The sequence below is a fragment of the Phoenix dactylifera genome, chromosome 2 (genome assembly GCF_051530095.1).
Source record: "Phoenix dactylifera cultivar Ajwa chromosome 2, Ajwa_hap1_PhDact_Kaust_v1.1, whole genome shotgun sequence".
NCBI lineage: Eukaryota > Viridiplantae > Streptophyta > Magnoliopsida > Arecales > Arecaceae > Phoenix > Phoenix dactylifera.
This window is the reverse complement of record NC_143191.1, coordinates 12,662,401-12,681,846: the sequence shown is the minus strand read 5'-3', so window position 1 is coordinate 12,681,846 and position 19,446 is coordinate 12,662,401. Positions and strand designations below refer to the sequence as shown.

At 35.3% G+C, this 19,446-nt stretch overlaps 1 protein-coding gene across 1 annotated transcript; it reads right to left on the bottom strand.

The window, feature by feature from the left end:
• Positions 1-5,819: 5,819 nt before the first annotated feature.
• LOC103722126 (uncharacterized) lies at positions 5,820-17,014 on the bottom strand. The gene is made up of 3 exons (XM_008812572.5): positions 16,713-17,014; positions 16,215-16,618; positions 5,820-6,904 (listed from the first exon to the last, which is right to left on the bottom strand). Exons 1-3 carry the CDS (start codon positions 16,831-16,833, stop codon positions 6,284-6,286), a joined length of 1,146 nt encoding a protein of 381 aa, XP_008810794.3. The 5' UTR covers positions 16,834-17,014; the 3' UTR covers positions 5,820-6,283.
• Positions 17,015-19,446: the final 2,432 nt, after the last annotated feature.

Below are 19,446 nucleotides of genomic sequence, written 5' to 3'. Positions count from 1 at the left end.
CTCCATTTATTTAAAAAATTAATTAAATTAATAATATTTTTTATTTTTTTATTGACTATATATATATATTTATTTTCTTGAGTCCTTTAAAGCAAGACTTATGATTTTTTAGGTTTAATAATAAAATTGAGTTAATAATAAAAAATAACTTATATTTAATTGTGCATCCACGAGAAAATTGTATCAAGTACTTATTATATTTATAATATAAAAAATAAGAATATATTTATAAAAAAATATAGTTTTGACTCGATAGAAAAATATATTTGTCATATCTCTCATAATCTTTTTATAAAAAATAAAAATATTATTCTTATTAAAATACTATTTTAATTTTCTAAAATTAATTAAATTACTAATATATTTTTTATTTTTTTGTTGACTATATATATATATATAGATATAGATATATATAATTTTTTTTTTCCTTGCGAAGGAGTCCTATCAAAAAAAAAAAGACGCGTGATTTTGTTTTTGCTGTTTTAGATTCTCTGTCCTTGAGAGTTATTCCACGTACATTTTCGGAGACCGCAATCCTCATCTATTTTTCCACTTTTCTCGATCCATTATATCCGTTTCTGATGGCCACGTGGAGGCCATCTGAAAATTGAGTCTTCGCACGTGTATGGTCTCCATTTGTCCTCTATTTTATTTTTTCTCATTTATTCTGTTTCTATTTCTCTTTGGATAGCGTTCCGGCCTTAAACTCTGGATACTTTTACCAGCACGTGTTTCTCGCCTCGCCTCACGTTTTTAGACTACTTTTAATAGTTTCATAATTATGTATGGAAAAATCTTGGATAATATCGTCCTCGCATTAAGCATTAGGTGTCTCCAAGTTCTCATCCGTTACCATTCGAACTTTTTCCCCTGTTGTTGTCATCTTCCTCTGAGATCTGATAGCAACCAAGAATCTGACCCTTATTAAAATTAAATATTTGAAAATATTATTCGTTGAGACGTAGCTGTTAGGGAACAAATCATGCATACTTGAATCCATCTGCTTTTCTTCCACGCAAGAGACGCATCATTCGATTATATTTGATAGCATGAATAGTTTGAAACTTTGTTTGATTGTGACAATTATGGCTTTTGCCGTTTTTGTATTTAAAAAATATAAATAGAATTTTAAATTTATTGTAAATAATTTTTTTAAAAAATTAACTTTTACGATACTTTAAAAAATTAGCGACACTTGTAAGCGTTAGCAATTTGATAAAAAATTAACTTTTACGATACTTTAAAGAATTAGCGACACTTGTAAGCGTTAGCAATTTGATTGTCAATGTCTACGTAACCAATGCTTTTGCAACGTTTTAGAAATCATGAGAAATAAAATTGCCGTCGCTTATAAGCATCGATATATACATTAAAAAATGTCCGCAATGTCTAAAATTGATGTAGTATTCTATATATATATATACATAAAAGACAAAATATTTTGCAAGAGATATTAGACTCAAAATAATAAACAAAGATATTCTGCAGAGATTTTATCCTTTCTCCTCCTTCAGCTCGCCAACTAGCGTTTCATGCAAATCTCATTTGAGTCCAATATTCTTTTAATCAAATTCTTTAGATTAATGAAATGATCCGATATTATCCTTCTCCTCCCAATGTATAACTAACTGCCATCAATAACTGGGCATAACATCTCTACTACTTTGGAGAAGAGATCTCTCTAACTTTTCTATTCCCTTCCCTCCTTCGAACATCTCTCGCTAAAAATTTCTCCCCATCCTTGCAATGCCACCTCCTCCACTTCATTTACCATACTTTCTCCCCCACGGAGGCTGTCATTGCCGAGCGTTGGCATTGAGTTGCCACTCTGTATTAAATCACAAAATACAAAAAAATAAACTACTGATTACAAAGAGAAAACGAAATATATTAATTATCCATGTTCCAATGACCTTTTTAACTTTTCCACCTCTCCCATCCAAAAGAACACACATGATGGTAGCTAGCATCAAAGGTTAAAAAGTACACTCATAAAGCTAGCATCTTGAATGTGACTTAGATAGCAATAGCTTTGTCCTTGCATTCCTCTTTCATTTTGGGATGTTTTCCAGATCCAAACTTTAAGTTTTTTTTTTTTTTTTAAAGACGTGGCATTGCTTTGAAATGATGAATTGTGCCTCACTATTGTTTTTTAAATAGGAAAGTTGATGGGGAGCCTGTTTGATTAAGGAAAGAGAAAGGTGAGGACAGAAGGAGATGCAGCGTAATCCGAAGGCAGAGGGATCATAAGTTTCAGACATGCAATTATTTGATTGTTCAAATGGTGTGGCAGCCAAGGCAAACAAATAGTTAAATAGGAAAAGACATTCCGGCCGCATATCTAGTTATATATTAGAATATATAATTAGATCAATCCACAGGAGGATAATATGTGAAGGGCCACCAAACTAATAATTGTGACGAGGAGCCAACAAACATCTTGTAAGGTGACGGAAACTTCCAAGTTTCTCTCTTCTACTGACCCTTATCTTTCTTGCAGGGGTGTCTCGCTAGTTTGATGCATGGACGCCTGAACAATGAACGCCGCGTCCCGTTGTGTTTGATGGGTACGTGACTCGCCTACCCAAGCAGACCCCTCCAAGAACCCCACCACGAGAGCCAGAGTGTTGGGAAGAGTGATTTGACATGAGAAAATAATAAAACAATTCAAGATTTCGATCTGGATAACCGCTATCTTTAAGGTGATATTTGCTTCAACTATAATAAGTTTGTTAACGAGTTCATGGCAAATCACTCTTAGGATACAAGAAAGCTTTATAGAATAGCAATTTTGAAGAAATTTTTAAAAGCTCTCTAAGAAACTGTTTTGAAGCTAGAAGGAAGAATAAAGATTTTAAGATGGAAAGGAAGGGAGAATGTTGCTATTTTTCATCACAAAGCTCTATATTTAGAGAGTCTGAATCTATGCAAAGGCATCTATCCCGTAGATACGAGACTTTTCAATGCATAGATACATGGCTCTTCTTTCATCCATATGTGACACTGACTCTTCAGTTTAAATTGAAGCCTAATACCAACGATTGTCCCACAATGGTGAACCAATGCAAAAGCACCATCATGGGACTTCAATTTTAAATTGCAGTCTATCCTGTAGAGATATTGTAAAAGGAAGTCTCTTTCGAAAAAATAATTGTAAATATATGTTGGCCCCTTTCTCTCTCTTCCCCTTATTTATTTATTTTTGAGAAGAGACTGTACGCATCCGTTGGCCCTTCCTCTCCTTTTCTTCCTTCTTATTTTTTATTTAAATATTATAGTCTACCTAACATTCGTCCACTAGATTGTAATATTAAATTTCCTTTAGCTTCTAATAATACAATGATGCATACATGAAGGTATCTTTTGATTCAAACCTTTAATTAGTGTAAATATTTTAAAGCTCTAATGAAGTTATTGGTGGTCAAAGCTTAAACCAACACTTCTTTGCATAAGAACCAAAAACATTACACACATGATTATATACAGTTTAGTGAGAAGTTCATAAACACACTTTGAGACTATTATGGCTATGTGCTAATTTCGGCTTCATGAATATTTACAAGAGTAAACCCTTAAACTTTTTCTAAAAGCGGCACCACTTCTATATCTATATAGGTGGAATCTCTACCCTATTTGTGTCCCTGTTATTATAGACACTTGAAAATAATTAAAATTTCATTAAGAGTAAAAACTCATCATCTATTTATCGTAACAATCAGCACTGATTATCCTACTTGGGAAGTTTCAGTGCCATCTAAACACATAACAACAACTTGTTGTTACCCTTTAAATCTTAGAACTAGTTTTTGCTTGAACAAGGTTGGGTTCCCATTACTGATGACTAATTAGAAAGTGTTTCAGTCCCATTCTAGCAGTAGTAGTTTTTACAAATTCTCTTGATAATCCTTTGGTTAAAGCATCTGCTAGATTATTGCTAGGTCACACACAAATAATGGCAACAACTCCATCCATTATTAATTATTTGACATATTCATGTCTTAAGCTTATATGTCTAGATTTTCTGTTATTGATCTTTCTATATGCTCTAGACATAGTTGCTTCACTATCATAGTGTAAGGAGACAGGCATAGGTTGTAGCTATAACTTAATACCTAGCAACAGATTTCTCAACTATTCATCTTCCTTACTAGCAACGGCTAATGCTATAAATTTAGATTCTATGGTTGAGTATGATATGCATGTTTGTTTCTTAGAGGCCCAACTTATCGCTCCACCTCTAAGTGTAAAGGTCCATCAAGATGTTGATTTATTATCTCCTACACTTGTAATCTAATTTGCATCAGTGAATCCTTCTAGTACAACTGGATAACCAAAATAGAATAGTTCTAAATCAATAGTTTTCTTGAGATGTCCAAGGACTCTGTTTATTACTTTCCGATGATCTGTACTAAGTTTATCGGTATATCTTGAGAGCTTGCATACTGCGAATGCAATATTTGGCTTAGTACAATACATTACATACATTAAGCTTCTAATAGCACTAGCATATTCAAGCTGTCCCATTGCTCCATCATGATTTTCAGTTAACTTAACATTGGGATCATATGGGACACTTGCTTTCTTTATTCCAAGATGTTTAAACTTTAACAATAATTTCTTGGTTCAAAACATAACCCTCACCTTATTTCTTAACTTTTATGCCTAAGATAGTATCTACTACATTAAGATCTTTCATCTTAAATTTAGAAGTTAGATAGTTCTTAATCTGAGATACACCTTCCAAATTGGTCCTAAAAATCAGTACACCATCCACATAAAGACAAATGATAACACTGTAACTATCAGTGAACTTAGAATTAATGCATTTATCAACACTGTTATATGTGAATCCATTTGACAAAATTATTTAATCAAAATTTTTATTCCATTGCCTTGGAGCTTGCTTTAAACCATATAATGATTTGACTTATTTATTTTTTTTTAATTTTCAGGAAGAATAAAACCTTCTTGTTGTTCCATATGGACCTCTTCATTGAGGTCACTATTTAAGAAAGTTGTGTTACCATCCATTTGATGAATATGCAAATTATAAATTGAAACTAATGCTATGAGAACTATAATAGATTTTATTCTGCCACTAGTGCATATGTATCAAAATAATCTATGCCTTCCTTTTATGTATATTTCTTAGCTATTAATCTAGCATTGAAGATTTGTATAGATCCATCTGTATCATATTTTCTTCCAAATACCCATTTACATCTTATACGTTTTGATCCTAGAGGCAAATCCAGTTTTGTAAAATATTAGCTTCCAGGCTTTGCCTCCTTTTGTAGCGAAAAAAAAATCAGCTCTTCAGAGATTGCGCAGGCCAATACACCAATTAAACCATGCTTGTTTAAGCTTCTGCCGCCATGCCTGTCCGGCTCCATGAAGAGACTGCAGATAGCTAGAGGTGGAAGGACTATTATCAAATCCCATCAACAACATTGATATATCGAAGCATTTTTCTCTATCAACTTTGAGTTCTGAATTTTAGATGGAGGTTGACCATGTTTACATGCATGCATGCATGCATACAAACATGTATGTACGTGTAAATATTCATGGGTTGGGTTAAAAGTAAATCCAAATTGTGGAAAGATGCCGGCACTCTTTGGTCATGGCTTTTCTTTTTTTTAAAAAAAAATTGTATTTCTTTTCTTTCATGTCGCTTTTGTCCCATTTATTTATCAATAAATTGTAAGATGACTTGTACTGCTTTTATCATTAAAAACAAAAGCGCACGAACTCTAGACAGAAAAGGGACTCAAGGAATAATTAAGCATAATTTTCATGACCATCAACCTAACATCAACTAATAACAAGTTCCGGAGCTAGGAAGAAGTCCCATTAATCGAGAACATCAGCAACTGGCAAACAAGTCATTCACCAGAGTTTATGATACATAACTTGGACATGGTAAAATATAAAAACTCTATGATACATAACTTCGACAGAAAAGGGACCCAAGAAATTATTTAGCATAATTTTCATGACCATCAACCTAACATCAACTAATAACAAGTTCCGGAGCTAGGAAGAAGTCCCATTAATCGAGAACATCAGCAAATGGCAAACAAGTCATTCACCAGAGTTTATGATACATAACTTGGACATAGTAGAAATATAAGAACTCTATGATTACCCCCCTACCCAGCAGTTGGCGCAGCACTTCAAACCGTGCACCCACTTTTTCTTACTCTACCCCATCTCTTCAAGTACTCAAATATTAACCCAGTCCTGTTACTTCTCCAGCAGCTAGATTGACTGTTTTTCTCCCTCATTCACAGCATCTCTTTGTTCTCCACATCACCGTTTCCATGGCTCCTTCCATTGCAGCAACTTTCTCTTCCTTCTCAACATCGTTCTCCACAGCTCCCTCCACAGCATCTTTCCCTTCCTTCTCCACATCATCTTTCTTAGCAGCCTCGGTTGTCAAATCTCTCTCTTTGTGATTGTTCTTTGACACCCCCATCCAAGAATTATGTCTCTTACCGCTGAGGTGAGAAGCCATTGCGAGGGTGCTGTTGCACCTCACTTTGCAGCATTTGCACAACAGAAATTTCTTATTCTGCAGTACCTCATGCATTTTACCATCTACTTGCATTTTCAAAGTCTTCGGACCATCAGTAGATGCATCTTCTTTGGTAGCAACTGCTGTCTTTGGCTTAAAAGCAGTTGCGCCATTGTTCTTGAGCCCTGTTTTGCTGACCTCGAGCTTTAGTAAATTGGCCTTGTGCTTCTTGCCTTCGAGGTGGTCGTTCAAACGCTCCTCGCTGGTCGCAGTCACTTGACACAGAGCACAGCTCCAGTCCTTCTGGGGCTTTGGGAGTTTGCCTGCTCCTGCATTTGCCACTGCTTTCCTCTTGGTTCCAGAAAGCTTCTGCTCTGATGGCTTAACCTGCAACAGGAATACAAGACAAATTTCTACTTCGCAGATGAAATATCAAATGCAGATTTCTTTAAAAAAAAAAGTAAATCAAAAGAAACAAATTTATGTTAGTTAAATCTTGTGGTCTTCACATATAAAACTAAATAACAACTACTCTTTTATTGTTTCAAACTTGGACGGCCATGACTTGTTTGGATTTCAGCACTAGCTTGACTGATATACATTCAGCTGGCAATAAATTGCCTCCGAATGGGATTCTAACAAAACAGAATTACAAGGTTGAACATAGCAATGATAGACTTGTCTTTATTCACTAATTTAGAATGTATTTTTATTTAGATATTTTAACTAATTATATCTAATGATTGTTCTGATCAACAATATGCTAATACTATACATACTTCTCTTCTTGCTCAAACCTTTTTTTGTTTTAAAATAAGAGAAGCACTGGAGAGAAGTTTGTAAACCAAAGTTGCAAAGGAACCATTTAGCAGTTTATGTGACAACAAATATGTGAGAACTAGAATTTTTATCAATTCGACTCTTCTTCCAACTTGCTGACTGCTCTCCTAGTTTTTTTTGTGGGTTTTGTTAATTAAACCAAACCTACAACAATATCAACATTTACACCTTGTATATTGTCATCCAACAAATAATGACTGCCTACACCTACTTGACTAGTTGGAGATAAATGTGTTCAGGTGTGAAATATTGTGCAATTATACCTAATCAATGAAAGCTCCAATCTTGATTTTTGTTGTTATAGCTTCTACAATATTCTTGTTGAAAAAAATATATTTTTATAAACAAGGTTATATAGAACTATTTAATGGTGCTTTTGTTGAACATATGTCATGTGCATTTTAGTGAGAATAAATTTTATTAATTCGAATTGAAAATAATAAAAAAAGAATATACTGGAAAATCCATGAAGGAAAGCTTTAAAATGAGAATATACTGGAAAAATAGCATTTGAGGAGAAGTGGTGAAGAACCAAGTGAGTTGATATTAAAATGCATAATGAAGATTCCTGTGGTAGTAAATTTATGGGGGGTTATATTTGTCATCAGAATTAGGCAAAGAGAAAGATACAAGAGCATAATGATGAAAATCATGAAAAACTTGAATAAACAGGCATTTGCAAAATGATGCAGCTCTTAATAATCTAAGTAGCATAGAAAGCTAGAAAGATGGTTGGCAAAGTGCAACAAAGATTTGAGGCCTCAATTAAAAGGGATAAAATTTGAGGAATGACCTAAGTTTCATGGAAAATGGTTATGAAGTTCTGTTCATATGGCCCATCAGCTTGAAACACTACATACAAGTATTTCAAAAGAAACAAAATCATGCACATCACAAGGACTAATGCTTGCAGAAAGGACTCGCAAGAACATTATGTGTAAGAACGTGGTTTCTCTGGTAATGAGTTGTGACTAAAGAGACTCCCCAACATTTTTTTTTTCGGTGTACCAATAGGAGTGGGGGGGGGGGGGGAGAGGAAACCTCAACCGCGTAGCAGCCCCCCTTCCACCAGGAAATGTTCGATGCAGGCCGCAAGTTTCCGCATACCCTTCCCGACCCGTGGGTTCTCCCACTGGTTCATTACCCATATATGAGTACATCACCCTAGCGCCACCTCGATACCGGAAAATCAGATGGCGACTCCACCAGGCAAACCAGACGGGGGGCATCCGGTCCCCACATTTAATCGACGCCCGTGCATTTTGAACCTGGGTCACTCCGGTGGAATCTAAGCCCCGCTCCAACCGTGCTACCACCTTAGTGGCTTTTTTTTTCATAACACACTCAATAAACACAAGCATATAGTAACATAACTAATACCATCCATCAACATGTGTCAAACTGTTAAAAATTATATGAGATGCACAAACTTACTCATGGTAGTGCCCTAAATAAGCTATCAATTCATTAGAAATATTACATAAGGCAATTGGTTATGATATCTCCTATCACTGTAGCATGAGATACCTGATGTGCTATAAGAACAATAGGCTTCATAGCATGATTAGCCAAACTAGGTCAAACTGCCCGGTTCAACCCATACCCACCCGAGCCAATGCGGAATTGGCACGGTTCGGTTGGTATTTTCAAAAAATTTCATGAACCGCCCGCTCAGAACCGGTTCACCCCTCCTCTATACAAAAGACTTGAATTTATGGTCTGCTAAACCGGAGTGAACCGGAGCAGAACCACTTCGCCCTTCTTTTTTCTAAAAGGCTTGAATTTATGGTCTGCCAAACTGGGGTAAACTACCTGGTTCCCCCCATGCCGAACCAGTAGTCAGCCAATATGGGTCTTGGTACCAGTTTGGCTAACCTTGCTTCATAGAGAATATTGCAGGGAACTCAATCAAGTGCCTAGGACAATCATGGGTTGACTAGTCAGACTATATCCTAGAAAAATCTATAGCACTAATTAATGGTTTTCAGGGATGGTGGACTAAGTTTAAAAGAAAGATAACTCAAAGGAACCTATCTCGCCTTTACTGCTTTTGACTGCAGCTGATTCACTTAGTAGAAAGCTGAATTTAGCTAGGCAAGAGAACCTACTTCCGGCTTAGATGATAGGATGGTTGTTAGAGGGATTAGGAACCTACATTTTGCTGACACACTCCTTACTTACAAAGCATAGGTGGATCACTTAATTTTTCTGAAGTTCATACACTGGATTTCAAATTTCCTCTGATATTTGCATCAATTTTTCTAATAGTTTGATCATTTACTTGGGTGAAATCTTGGAGAGGAATCCTACGTGCAAAGATCAGGAATTGCAAGTTGGAGTCATTGCTATTGACCTATCTTGATCTCCCATTAAGTGACAGATCTCTCTAAAGATTGGATCAGAAAACCCATATATATATATATTTTTGATATGCAGAAAATCCATATGCAAAAGGTAGATATGTAACTCATGGGATCAAAAAAAAAAATACTCCTGTCTTTAGGTGGAAAAACCACTCTTATGAATTCATTCCTTACGACCAATCAACCCTACTGTATGTCTATCTTTCAACCACCAACCTGGGTTGTCGATAAGATCGACAAAGTTCATAGATCCTTTATGTGGAAAGGATGGGAAGCAGAAAATTTTTCTTTCTTAGTTAGTTGAATAATGGTGCGCAAGGAAAAGAAGGCAGTCGGTTTGGGTATTAAAAACCTAAAGGATATGAACAGGGCACTTACCTTCATTAAGTTGACTCTTCTTGAAGGAAACAAATTTATAGGCCTACTCTCAAAAAAGGAGTTTCCACCCAGAATAATGAATAGAATGTCAACAATTTCACTACTTTGGACAGGTATCAACAAGATAGTTGAACCAATTGGTTCAACTAGCGACAATTTTTTTGTTGCTTGACAATTGATTCAAAGGGGTCAAACCAATTGGTTCAGATAGTTGAAGCATTTGTAGCACTGAGTCAACCAAGTTTTTCAATTTTGCATGTTTTAATCCAACCCAATCTAAATCTAAAGTTTTTTTGGCACAACATATAATCCAAAATTTCAAAATATCATCTCTAACTAGGGGTATCAAAAAAAAACAAGCTGTCCATATGCTAATTAGTGTTTGGGTCGAAATTTAGCTCAAGCCCAGCTAGTTCAATTACTAGATGACCTAAGTTTAAGCTAAATCCTACTCATTTAAATTCAACTCAAAAAGCTCAAAATTTATTTTATATGATATTTATTGACATATATAACATATTTTTAAAATGAATAATGTTTTATAAATTATTAATTGTATATTACTAATTCAATAACCAGTTTTTGTATCTTAATCTAATGGATGAATAGCCTTTAGTCATTGGTTAATGATCCAATATCTAGATTTACTGATCTATAAAAGGGGCTTCAGAAGCCCTAAACAAGGTTCTCATGCACCACCCCGCTATCCATTCGCTCTCATCCTTTGCACTCTCCTCTCCCAATTTTTCCTCTGTCCCGATCCTCCAACTCCACCACTTCCCCTCCCTCCTACTTCTTCCTCATCAAAGAGAAAACATCCTTCATTGGCCATTAAGGGTTAGTTGAGACAAAGGAATTGATCTAGTGAAGAAGCCTTCTCTCACCTCCTTTCGGTTAGCCTTTTAAAGTAAGGTCATGGGTTGTTGCAAATAGTATCAGAGCAGACCCAACTCATAACCATATGGACTAAGAGATACAACAATATAAGTCCAGTTAGATTGATCATGAGTTGATCGTGATGTTTGTGATTGAATTTGTGATACTTGTGATTGGATTTGAATGCATTTGGACCCTTAGTCAGATGAAGACGCAATAACTTAAAAAGAAAAGTATATGTGCGAACTCATGTAGGCATGTGTTTAGTCCCACATCGACTATGCACTAAAAAGATTTTGGATAATTATACAAGGCCAAGAAACCCAAATAATACCTTCCGGCTAGCCTTTTTGGATGGAATCTTGGTTATAACAAAAGAAATTTAAGAGTTTCTCTCAACAAGAAATCAATAGTTTTCTAATTGTTTTGCTTTATTCTTTCTACCTTTATTATTTGGAAAGCACTGCATTTGGGTAAATTTGTATGAAAGCCCTCTTAAAATTGATATTTGCATGTATATTCTTATAAAATATTTGTTTCTTTATTTTTTTTCTTGCATATGTGCCCATACCATTTAGCACCATAAAAAAATTAGCGATTTAAAATTAAAAATGGCTGAAATATCCTTAATGGGTAGATACGCAAAAAGAAATATTTATAAGAATATATATGCAAATAATACTTTGCGAGGGTATTCAAGCAATTTTACATATTTAGGAGGGTTTACATGCAAAAAAATCTGTATTTGTCTAGTGCATGCTCCTCAATATTTTTCATAAAATATTGCTTAAGAAAAAAATTGATTCGATAATTAGATAACAAAAAGAGTTATGAAAGTTCTTTCACTAATTATGAGATTATTCTACTAATTTTTTCTTCATTTATAACAACCTCTATATCGTATTTCATCGAAACATAGCTTATAATATTTATTGTTATAGATGCTTATCTGAAGGCATGTATTAGAATATAGACAAGAATTAGAATCTCTTAACGCTAAATTGCAATGGTCAAGCTTTCTTGCTCTGCTATGTTCATGAGTGAAAGAATAACGTCAATCATCCCCAAGCAAAATTATTGAAGGACTTCGAACCCTTTAGACTTATCAACAACCTCCATAGCCATGTGGTAGAAGACCATCCTTTATATTGTGTACCTTAAGCCACTTTTTTTGGAGCTTCAATTTTCTAAAAGAAGAAAAAATATAGTGTATGGGGCCCATCTTGTCACGGTAATTTTAAATCAGCCATCAGCCTATACATGAGAAATTTTCTAATTCTAAAAGATAAACATTGCAAATCTTATACACTAAAAGATAAATATTGCAAATCTCTCACAATACTTTTCTTTAAATAATTCATAAAGCTAAAAGCAGGACCTGACCATCTTCATATAAAAAAGGATATAATGAATGGTTGTATAGGGTGGAGAAGCGAGTCAAAAGAATGGTTTTGATTCTGGATGGAGAAGTGAAAGAGATGATTGAGAGAGATTGAAAATTTTCTCAAAGAAGATAAAGATATTAGTTTCTAGTGAGACCTATTAACCTATTACCCAATTCAGAAATAAAAAGATATTTTTTATAATTTTAATTAATTTTAATTCAAATAAATATGATTTTGGCTAATCACGTTAACTAAATCGCTATGTCAAAGATATTCATACAAAAATAGTATTTTGTGAGGACATACACATAAATATCAATTTGGAGGGCATAAATACCCTCCAAAATTGCTATTTGCATGTATACCCTTATAAACTTTTTTTTTTCATATTTACCTGCTAAGGATATTTTTGTCATTTCAATTTTAAACCGCTAACTTCTTAATGGCGTTAGATGGCATGGATAGATACGCAAAAAAAAGGGTATATATACAAAACAAGTGTTTGATGAGTATATATATGCAAATATCAATTTTAGAAAAGTATTCACGCAAATTCCAATATTTAGGAGGGCATGTACGCAAAAAAACTCATAACATTATTATATTCCTATAAAATTATAATATTATAATATTATATTACAATATTATACTATTATATCACAATATTATAGTATTCCAAATAAATAATTTATAAATTAAGAATACTTTTTTATAATAATAGTTCTTGATAGTACAAAGAGTTAAAAAATTTAAAGCACTATGCAATATCCTTTATTGTCATTTACTCATACTAAAAACACTTCCTTAGTTGGGTTACCAAACATATGTTAAAGTCCCACAACACTTTAAAAATATAATTGGCAAATAGTAAACAATTTTTTTATTAAAAGCACTACTTCCAAAAACTCTACTGCATGCCTTATTTTTCTATCAATCCAAAATACCTAAGATACCGATAAAACAATTTTAAGTCCATTACTCCTACAAAGAAGTCATTGGACCTGGATAATTCAAACTAAATAAATTAAAAATTTCTAATCCAGGATCAAAAGCTAAAGCTTAAATTACCCCTTTCAAATCTTATCAAGTTTGACACCTGTCATGTACAATATCAAGATAAATCATATTACATATAAATGCATATAAACATATTCGATAAGATACCTAAACAATGTTTGATTTGAGTGTTAGAGATTAAGATTAATATGCTATGTAGTTGGTGTGCCCTAAGTGAGTTGTGCTTAAGGCCACAACAAAACTAAAAGTTAAAATAGACCCTATTAAAGAACAAATTACCTAAAAGCTTGGTATTCATCAAGATTGCAAGTGTCCTTGTCATAAACTCGGATCAACTAGAGGAAGAAAAAAAAAGCCATGTCTAAACATGATATGATGAGCCTAGTTTCAGTTTAGGCTTGGGCTAGGCCTGGTCTTGGTGGTTTCAACCTCAAGATTTAGTCAGGATAACCTTAGCCTAAGCTGAAGCAAACAAACTGAGACCCATAATTATAGAAGCAAGGCAAGGGGGCTTCAAGATTATGATGAAAGATCATTTAGAAAAATGTCGTAAGTGTGACATGAAAAATTATTGTTAGAACAAAACAACCTAAAGGCACTCCCATGATGGAATAAGTTAAATTAAAAGCACAGCTTATATCTACAAATATTCCATCCATGGTTTGCAGTACCGACTCATACCGACTAGTTACCATACCGTATAGGTAGAGTACCAAGGTTCGGTTATGTATATGTCGAACTGATCTAAACCAATTCGAACTGAGTGGAACCGCCTTGTACTGCCCGGTATCATCATGTGTATCGTACTCTACCGACCTATAGCGCCTGGTTTCTGCTGGTACCATGATAAAAAGTGTGAAAAAGAGATTAGGAGTTATCTCAGTATGAGTGTATGTATAGCATACCTTACCATACTGAACGTACAAGAACCAATAACATACCAATATGATACCTAGTACTAATTACGGACCTTAATTCCAGCATATAAGTGGTAAAGGAAAAAGGAAGTCAAAGAAAATGCAAATTCCATCAAATTAATAAATAAAAATAGCCCAATTTTGACCTTAGATTTTTTCAAAGGATTACACATCAGAAAGATTCAAGATATCAAACCTCATGGTCTTATTTCACATTATGGATTATAAATGAATGAGTAAATAAGAGAGTACAAGTAATCATATGCAATAAGAATCTAAACATGCTCGACATGTTGTTTGTAGTATCAACATTATAATAACCAAACAATAAATATTTTAACTTAAATCCATTAACATCACTGATTAACCCTTAAATTGATTGAATAGCTACTTATAAAAACTAGTAATGCCACAATATAAGAAACTACGTCTTTTGTGTTTTATCATATGGGTCTAATAAAAAACATAAATCCTTATTTCCAACATTCATCGTACACTAGAATTATGCATAACTAAAATCCACTTTGGAATGAAAATTTTACATACTAGCAATATTATTGATTTTCTAGTAATTTGATGAGCAACTATTATCCAATACAAGAATGGAACTAGATTAGGATGAGATTTTAAAAGAAGGGAAAAGGAAAAAAAATACTATGCTACCACTTGGCTGCCAGATGCCACTGCAAACAAAAGAAAAAAATATCATGTTTGCATGAGTTTCCTATTTTTTGGGGGATGTTCTTGCAAGACAGGAAGGAGATTGAAAGATTCCGCATTCTTCTCTCCTTTAACTATGAGGTCTCTTTATGAAAGGCATCAGGATTCCTTGAAAGATTAAAATAGAAAGACAATCCACAAATAACGAATTATAATCCGTAGCCACACAACCTACATCAAGAAAGGGCATCAAGCTCTAATTTATTTCGCATTATAATAGTAGATAGATTGAGACAAGAAAAGCATTAAGATTTCTTAGAAAACATAGAGGAAAGCAAATCCCAGATTACAAACTACAACACACACTCATGACCTTTTTTCCTTGTTAGGGAGTCCAACTACAACTCAGTAGAGTCCTGTACATGCATTTTTCCCTTTTTTAAGCTGGTGGGGCAGTGCAAGGAGAGGAAGGGGGCAAGGGTTACTCCTTTTCTCTCTCCTGTATCACATGGTGGGGCCTGGAAAAATTAACATGGTGGAACTAAAAAGAGGTGGGAGACTTTCAAAGTTTTCTATTGAGGTGAGGCTGGCAGCATGATGCTGGCTTCAAACCTTTTCCATCTATATCAGTGGAAGTAGATTTCCAATAATAATAGTAGATAGATTTTATAAGGATTAGATTTCTCCACATAATGATCCACGTTAGTCAGCAAAAACATACACAATCATTATGAATTCAGACGACAAATCTGTTATTATGTTTAAACATGCAAGTTGTTTAATATAAAGCCTAAAGACAACCATAAAATGGGGTTCAATATGTAAAATGGCAGGCAACAAAGCAATTATAAGCAAATGTGCAATGTTAAATTTAAATGCCGTACATCTTGTGCATTAAGAAGACAACATAGCATTACATCATACTTAATCTGTAAAGGGTGGCAGGGGGCGAGGGAACTAACCTACGAACAAAATACAGTAACCAAATCAATGGTATAAGCCTAGCAATATTGCCAGAAGGACATCAATTCAATGCCACAAACATATCTACCAGATAAATTGCAATTGAGGCAAATATCAAACACAAAAAACCTAGTTTGACAAGTTATTACCATATTTACATCTAAAGTGCAATCTGCAAGAGGTGCACAAACGATAATCGCATACAAGCATCTATTCTCATAACTCATATCAAAGAAAGACCTAGCAAATAGAACACTATAAAAGAAGAAACAAGAGAGAGTAAAATTAAGGCGAGCACCTCCACATGGGTTGACGACTCAATGCTTCTAAGTTCAAGCTGCTGAGGTGACAAAGGAAGCTTCTTTTCCCCCCTGATCTTGGGGCGAACATCAAGCAGAAACCTCTTATCAAACTCAACTACCGGAACCCGCGCCCCGAGACCCCGCTCAATCTCATCCCCAAGCCTCACTTCCGGCACGAACCTCCCGACCATTGGGTCACAAAACCTCTCTGGATGCACCCGTCTCATCACCATCAGCCGCTCGATCTCCATCTCCCTTCTCACCTCCTCCTCAAGAACCCTCCTTTGGGCCATCTCCCTCATGATCTCCTCCCGGATCCGCTCCTTCTGGATCAACCGCTGCAGCGACTCCACGGCCGTCATCGGCTGCACCACGTCTCTTCTGATTCCACCAAAATCCGCTGCGAACCCAACACAAAGATCACGAATCGTGCCAATGACTCGCAATAGAGAAACAAGTTCAACAAAAGCTGGAAAAAAGCGATATTTTCTTACCTCGCCATGCTTGTTCCGCGAAGTAACCGGCGGCAGCGGAGGAGGAGGAGGAGAAGGAACAGGGGGTCGGGGGGAGGAACGAGGGATGCCTCTCCTCCCCGGCTCGGAACCGGAACTCCATGGAAGCCAAGAGCTAAAAGAGCGATGGATGGTAAGATTTAGGGCTGGGATTAGGGTTTTAAAGAGAGGGAGGAGATTGGGGTTTGCGATTTTGAAGGAGGAATTGGGAATCGGAGAATAGAAATAGATGGGCGTAAATTTAAGGAAAAAGCGTCCAGCGCTTAAAAGAGCAAGTGTTGGTGCCGAGACTGGAGACACAGAAAAGCGCGGAAGATTAATGAGCCTGAGGGTATCTTAGTCATTTCACAGTGGAAGTTGGAAGTTTTTAAACTTTGGAACACCGGCTGCGGCCGGTCTGGATTGGACGTGAACCGTGTCCATTGTTGGTACGGTTTGTGGGCAACCAAAAACAGTAATTTGATTGCACCTAGCCGTTCCCATGTCTTTTTCTTTTTTAAAATTTTCTTCGTTTTGAGCCAACTGTTGGACCGAAGGGACCGAGCTTAGTGTACTTCCTTTTTTTTAAAAAAAAAAAAAGAATTTTTGAATTGTTCAGTGAAGGAGTTTTTTTTTTTTTTTCCTAATGAAAAGGGGTAGGGGGAGGAAGGGACAAGCCCATCCCCACGTAGCAGCCCCCACTGGGCCCCGCCCCACCAGAAGAATGTTCGATGCGGGCAGAAATGGCCGTGTGTTAGGCACCCCGACCGGTTTTACTCATACCCTCCCCACCCGTGGGCCCGACTCAGCTAATCCTCTGAGCTCTGGTTCGAGTCCCACGTGTGAGTACGTCACACCCGGCACCACCCCAGCTACTAGCGGTCCTACATCACAAGTCCAAGCAGTCGCCGGTCCACAATTTAATCGTCGCCGCAGCGATTCGAACTTAGGACCTTGTGGTTAGAATTGCTGTCCAGTACCACTAGGCTACCACCTTGGTGGCTAGTGAAGGAGTTCAAAAAGGAAAAATTTTGAAGATAGTGCAGTTGGGAGTGATTCACCACAAATAGCGAAGGATGAAATGCCCCATGCTTGTTCAATTCATTTCTTTCTCCCTTTGATATTGTGTTTAATTCAAGGTCCCAATTATAGCAGTATTACTATGTTTGAGCAAATGCACATTTCCTGTCATTATTGCTATCCAATGGCATGGCATTGTGTGAGTTGCACCATGCAAATTACAATATCTCCATCATTAAATGAATAAGGTAGTTAATGATGCATCCACTAAAGAATATATATAGATATATTTTCAAATTTTTGTTGCAGCAATCAGATGCACCTTTATGTGAAACCTAGAGATTGAAAAAACAATCAAGGTATTGATCTCGATAGATGCGAGGGTAACATCTACTTCATTTTCTATATATTGGCTAGCATTACCTTGTTGCTGAGAATGAGATCCTTAAATTGAAAAAAAAAAAAAAAAAAGTATGATAGGAAAAGTTGCCTGCCTCTTATGTTTTCTTTTAGGGCTCGTTTGGTTCGCAGGAAAAGAAGAAGAGAAAGTGTGGTTAACGGGAAAATAATGAGATGCCTCTTGTTTGGTTGGAGTTTTCAAAGGAGAGAGATAAGAATGTTGTATTTCCATGGGAATATGATTCCCACATTTTATGGGAAAGCCTTTTTCATGAGAAACATAGGAAAGTTACTTTCCCATGAGGTCCTTCAACATTAAAGAGGCATTAAAAACTTATTTTTTATTAAGGGTATAATAGAAATTACATATAACTTTTCTAGAAAAGTGGATGGTCAACCAAACATAAGCACTCCGGAAATATGTCACTTTTCCATGTTTAACCAAACATGCCAAAAGTATATTTCCAGGCATTCTCTTTCTATGAATTTTATTCGCAAGAATCATATTTTTAGGAAGAAAAATACTTCCCACGAACCAAACGAGCCCCTAAGGTTTTCATTTGTGATAATTTTTTAGGTGTTTTAATCAATCCATTTTGATATAGTTCTTTCTGAATTTCTATATTACTTTTAGAATATTAGATATTTTAATAAATTCTCACAAACATATTTAGGAAACTCTTGCTAAACTTCATTAATTCATCAAGGATATCAATATGAAAAAGAATTACATGGGTTTCTATATCTTTGAAGAACATGATTGATCTAATAAACTTGATTCTGAATTCATGATATTGTGAGGCCATGTTTCTATTCACTAAAATTGCCACTGCCTATTTTCTTTTTAATTGAAGCTATTTGATGAAAACTTAGCTTATGTGAGATGAATCTGAAAATTGTATATCTTTATTTGTTTATAAAGAGTGCTGATTTTTAAGAAAAGTGCAAAAAGGAAAGAAGTTTCAAGTATTATATATATATATATATATAATATTTTAGCTCTATATTTAGCTCTATATTTATAATGAATTATTTTTTAAAAATTATAATATTGTTATAATGTCAGGGCTCATTAACCGTTGATCCGATAGTTAAGCTGGTGATTCGCAACCTGGTCATTTTTTTGGGTTGATCAATGGTCTAGTTTTTAAAATATAGCTGCAATGAGTCTCTAGAATGGAAGAAATTATATCCCATACTATGTGCACCATGCCAATCACAGGTGCTCATTCCTATAGGCCTTATTTATCAAATGCTCATCTTGATGAATGACCTAAAGGAATGAGCACCTACGATTGGTGCGGTGCGCCGCTCTATG

Coding starts and splice junctions, on each gene's coding strand:
- LOC103722126 (XM_008812572.5), bottom strand. CDS start 16,833: ATGGAGTTCCGGTTCCGAGCCGGGGAGGAGAGGCATCCCTCGTTCCTC. Junction 16,619..16,712: donor CGCGGAACAAGCATGGCGAG/GTAAGAAAATAT, acceptor TTGGGTTCGCAG/CGGATTTTGGTGGAATCAGA. Junction 6,905..16,214: donor AGTCGTCAACCCATGTGGAG/GTGCTCGCCTTA, acceptor TTCCTGTTGCAG/GTTAAGCCATCAGAGCAGAA.